The sequence below is a fragment of the Engystomops pustulosus genome, chromosome 7, assembly GCF_040894005.1.
Source record: "Engystomops pustulosus chromosome 7, aEngPut4.maternal, whole genome shotgun sequence".
In the NCBI taxonomy this organism is placed as follows: Eukaryota; Metazoa; Chordata; class Amphibia; order Anura; family Leptodactylidae; genus Engystomops; species Engystomops pustulosus.
The window spans coordinates 75,941,111-75,946,372 of NC_092417.1; the positions used below are offsets into that span (position 1 = coordinate 75,941,111).

At 51.1% G+C, this 5,262-nt stretch overlaps 1 protein-coding gene across 1 annotated transcript; it reads right to left on the bottom strand.

Moving 5' to 3' along the window:
* Positions 1–406: 406 nt before the first annotated feature.
* Positions 407–4,539, bottom strand: IRF2BPL (interferon regulatory factor 2 binding protein like). Its single transcript, XM_072116806.1, has one exon. It carries the CDS (start codon positions 3,771–3,773, stop codon positions 1,683–1,685), a length of 2,091 nt encoding a protein of 696 aa, XP_071972907.1. The 5' UTR covers positions 3,774–4,539; the 3' UTR covers positions 407–1,682.
* Between the last annotated feature and the right edge of the window lie 723 nt (positions 4,540–5,262).

Below are 5,262 nucleotides of genomic sequence, written 5' to 3' on the forward strand. Positions count from 1 at the left end.
GATGGCCGCGTGGTCATAATATGGGAGACAGGCAGAAAATGCTTTGTCAGCGTCTGCACAATATTCCTCTATTACCTGACACCAAAGCTGCCATGACCACTTGCTTTGTATCAGCAGCCTACATCTACAAGACTCTTGAAACCCTCACACAGTTTCTAGAACACCCAAGCCATACTGCATGACTCCCCACATGTGCCTGATGTACATTAACCCCTGATAAAATCTTGTACCGAAAGTTCAGCCTCAGCTCTCCAAAAATCAACATTTCTGCACTATCGTGATTTACCCAAGGTGCCATAGGTCAGTCATAGTGACTGAGGGGTGCAGACTTGAACCCCAGTGATACATTCATACACATCACATCACACTAAAGTCAGAATAAAAACAGCAACTCTTCCAAAAGCAATAATATGAATCAGATTTATTACAATGTCATCAGCTCCAAGGCACATAACAGTGGTCTGTTTTACTACAGAAATGTATTCTGGACAAAGAAAAGTTTTCCCACCCTAAAATGTACAGACGGCAATTTGCTCTACTGCTTAAAAGCATCCGTGCAAAAAGAAAAAAAATATATATATTTATATTCATCTATATAAAGAAATATGTAACCCTATACTGGCCCAGAGACAGCAATTACTGCCAGCACTCAATGGGTTAAACCAATTAAAATTGCATTGTGTAGAGCTGCAGCAGAATGCAAACCGATAATTATACCGGATTATACACCCTCCCGTTTTATCAGCAGGGAAAAGAAAAATCAACATAAAAAGGTGGGGGGAACAAGAGGGGGGGGGGCTGGTAAGTGAATGATGTGTCCGCATCACACCCACCTCATGGGGTGTAGGTACACGTGTATTACATATTACATATATGTATATAATCTCTTCAGATCAGGGTCACTGTCCACCACTGAACCTCGGGACAAGTGCGAACATGTACAAGAACTTACACACCAGCAGCATTGCTAAGTGCTATAACCATTACTTAGAGGGCACAATCGCCACAAAAGCTGTAAAAATAGACAAAAGGGAAAAAATAAGGGCAGAACAGGGAAAAAAAATGACAGGTAATAATATCCCACAACACCCCGCACATGATTCTTGCCACCCTTCAGATGAAGTTTACATAATAAGTGTCTCAAACTTCTTGAAACACACAAAAAATAAGATCTGTACATAAGACTAAGTTTCTATGGCCGCATGGCCGACAGTCAAGTGGGATTTGCAAGCTTTATACAGCTCCATCCTGCCTGTGCTCTCGGGACTTACGTGTGCTCGAGAATCCAAGTTCTGCCCCAGGTAGGGAGGATTTCAATTGTTTTTTTGTATTTTTTGTTTTGTACTTTTGTAATTTTTTTTTTTTTACATTTTGTATGATAATAAACTCCAGCACATTATCCCCAAAAAGATGAAAAGTACAAACTGTCCCATATCGCAGCCCCAATTTCCAAAATGGCACCCAGACCTGTTGATGGACTAATCATGTTACAGAGAATCACGGTCTCACTTCTGTACAGCAGGGTCCAGAGCACAATGGGATGAATTGAAGTAGATGCAAAATGTACAAGGTCCAATGCCCTGGACTCGCCACCATGATGGTATAATGTCCTTTCTTTGCAGATTAGAGGTGGGGAGGTGCAAGCGTCTCTTCACATATGGGTCACTTGATATCCACTGATACTATGGGTCTCTCTCCTTTTTCACCTTTACGTCCCCTGCAAGAATGGTTGCAATTTCCCCCTGCATGAAAGCCCAAGGAACATTGGATCCCACCAGGGGGCACTTCTCTCCGCTGGGACAGTATACCTCACCCGTTGCCCCCTGGGCCTTAATGCTTTCTCGAGAGCAGGGGAAGCAGAACTTGTGGCTAGGTACAGAGGGGCACTGGACGAAGTGTGTATCCTCCAGACGTTCATGGCAGATGGTGCAGCAGAGAGGGCCACTATTGGCCATAGGCGAGTCAGGAATGTTTTGGGGGTGCACTTGGTCCATTCCTGGGTGAGGCGCTCCACCTGCAGGTGCCACTGGAAGATTGAGTTCCCCTGAGCCCGCACCGTTACGAGAATTCAGTCTTCTTGCTCCAGGTACCGATGCTGGGGACACTGGGCTGCTACTATTCCGGCGAGCTGATGAGGTGGTAGAGTGCACTGCAGATCCTCCACTTGTTTGACCATCCTTGGGAGAATGAGCAGTACCCAAAGTGTCTGTTACAGACTGCAATGCTGCCATTGGCGATGGGCCATTTGGTGGTGCACTTTCAGGTGGGGTGGTACGTTGTGGGTGCCCAGGACCAAGAGGTGGGGGTGGAGGTGGTGGAGCTGGCCCTCCATATGATGTAGCTGAAGATGAGGAGGATGGTGTGCCTCCTGCAGTTGATAGGCCCATTTTTATAGCATCTGGTTGACCAATCCACACCTGTCCATCAGCAGAGTCTGGTTCTGGAGAGGCCTTTCGCTTCCTCGGACCACCTCTTGCCTGATTACTGGCCCCAGAAGAGGACGATGCCGCCGCAGCTGCTGCAGCAAGGGCACGGGGCAAGTTCACTAGTGCACTTGGCAGCATGGGGCAGCCAGGGTCAAGATACGGTTGTGGCAGCATGTCAGCTCCTACCATTTCTTTGAAGAAGCGAACCGACTCTGGTAGCAAATCTCCAAGTAGGCGCCAATCCCCAGAGCCATGTTTCCTCTCATACTCCAGGTACTTAAAACCTGAAGAAAGGCCACGGCCAAAGTCTTTCATGCAGTCCTGATACATCTGCTTGGCCACCCCTGATGCCGAGCTGAAAACATTAAGCGAACCACTGGGATACTCCACAAACAGCTTCAACTCATAGTCCATAAGACCTGGCTTGGATGTAGCATCAAATGCAAAAACTCGTCCCAACAAAGAATGGTCTTTTTTAAAGCGTACATCGAAAGGAGTGCAGGCAGACAGGGTAAGCAAAGTGTCCCGAACAGTTTTTGGCTTCCCTGTCCACTCCTCTGCTCGGCTTCGCAGACTTTCTGTGAGTTCAGACAAAGCTTCACTATTACGTTGTTTTTCTTTGAGCTCCCGCTCTTGATCAGTGCTTGACACTGAGCCAGGACGCTTTGGGTCGCCTGAAGAGGTTGCTGCTGGGGGAGGTGGGACATTAAGGCCACTGGAGCCACCAGGACCCCTACCAAGAACATGCGGAGCTCCTGATGAGGAGGCCGATGGCGGGCCATTCAGCAAGGTCTGTGGGAGCAAATTTGGGGGCACGCTTAACTGTCCTGGCCCAAGTTGTGGGATTAATCCATGGCCCGCACGGCCTCGAGAATTGGGGCTCTGACGATTCAGCTCTGGTGGACCATCCTCTCCCGGTTTTGGGAACCCATTAAGCCCATTGGGAAGACGAGCAGCGGCCAGAGTGTATTCAAAACGTCCACGGTCAGCAGTTAGTCCATACCTATCGAGCCCAGAGGCGGCTGCTGCTTTTGAAGCCCCATCTAGATGGTTGAGCTGTGCTGTGTCCTTGGCGGTCAATGCGGCCTGTACAGCTGGGTGCTGCTTGGCTGCACCTCCAGATCCAGGCCCTTGTGGCCCCGGCGAACGTCCATCTTGGAAGCCATGGCTGCGCTTAAGCTGGCGTGCTGTGTCTATGACAAATTCTATACGATCAGCGCCTTCGTAGTTTACGCATCCACGACAGACTGGCTCAGTGAAGTCCCAGATCATAGCCCATGGCATTCGTGGCAGGTCACACAGGTAACATGACTGCCGACGTGACGAGGACACCTGTGCGGCTGACATGCTGCGCAGGGAGGGGGGTCAGTCACTGTGAGGGGGGCATGCAGGGTGCCTCCAGCGCTTTCTGCTGGGGGAGGAAGGCTCCAGGGGCCGTGTTGCAGGCTCGCTGTATGGCTGCTGCAGCTCCGTAGTTGGCTGTGTGCTCCACTACGCTCCCGGCGTGCTCTGCCTCCGTCTCTCCTCTGCTTCTCTGCAAGCCGCAGCCCGCCCGGAGCGCGCAATGACGGGGTCGCGCAGGTTCGGTCAGGCAGGGCTGGCGTTCCGCGCATGCGTACGTGTTGAGCTCCGTGATGACGCCGCGCCCCCTCCAGCCGAGGAATGCCACCTGGCCGTGACGTCATCGACTTCACAAACAAGCCGTGGCGTCGCTGGAATTATCCCGCGCATGCGCTGTTCTACAAGCCGCCCCGTCTGCAGCCCGGAGCACGCATGATGGTGTGCAGACATGTGACTCATACGATTACATTTACTAGCCGAGTAGTGAAAGGGAGGTAAAGGGGACAGTAGGGATGTAGAGTGTGCTGCAACCGAATAACGTGGCCGTAACTGTGCGTCCTGCGCCTGTTTATGTGCTCCATGGTAGGACGGGCTGCTGTCCTCACACGTCCTCTTGTGCCGTGACGTTGGTGTGACTCATCTTGTAAATCGTGATGAGGGTGTAGAGTGAAGGCTGGCGCTGTGGGGGAGGGGAGGTTGGCACTGCCACATCAGACGGGGCACATAGCACAGGGCGGACGTGGTGATAAGGAGGCGCCGGCCCATTGAGTCAGTGTTGTTGCTTGGGCAGAGGTCCAGCAAAGGATTCTGGGATGCGCTCCTCCTGGCTCCAGGCCATACCCCTCCCTGTGGATGCCTTCCTGCGTTGTCATGGAGACCCGGATCGGAGCACACTGCGACTCCACCCGCCAAACCTTTAACTCCTTGCGCTCCGTCATGGAGGCTCTGTGGCTGCCGAGTTGATCGGGGCTGTGTTGTGCCCCCATCCCGCTAGTACTCACAGCTACGCACCTCTACTTATGTACACGACCCATTGTAGTCACCCTTTCATCACTGGGTCGGTCCTGACCTAGTCTTACTGCTAGAAGCCAGATATCCTAACATGTGAGTTGTCTCCGTGATCGGACTCTGTACTGTACGTCATCTTCATTACATACAGATTACAGCCAAGAACTGAGTCACTACAAGCACCATAGAGGCTGACACTCTAGAGAACACGTGACTGAGGGAGAGAGGGGGAGGAGAGGGCAGACTGATACTCCCTGCAAGCCAGTCCTGTCCTAGACAGTGGAGAGGGGGGAGAGCTTACACATTCACAGCAGAGAGATCAGAGACATGCAGAAGAAGTGATGGGAGAAAGTGAGACATAAATTGCAACTGCCCAAATGAAATCCAGAAACATAAAGGGAAGAGAGATAAGAGACATTGGAAAAATGCAGGAGATGATGGGGAGAGGCATAAAGTGAGATCAGGACCATGGAGGAAGGAGGGTGAC

Coding starts and splice junctions, on each gene's coding strand:
- IRF2BPL (XM_072116806.1), bottom strand. CDS start 3,773: ATGTCAGCCGCACAGGTGTCCTCGTCACGTCGGCAGTCATGTTACCTG.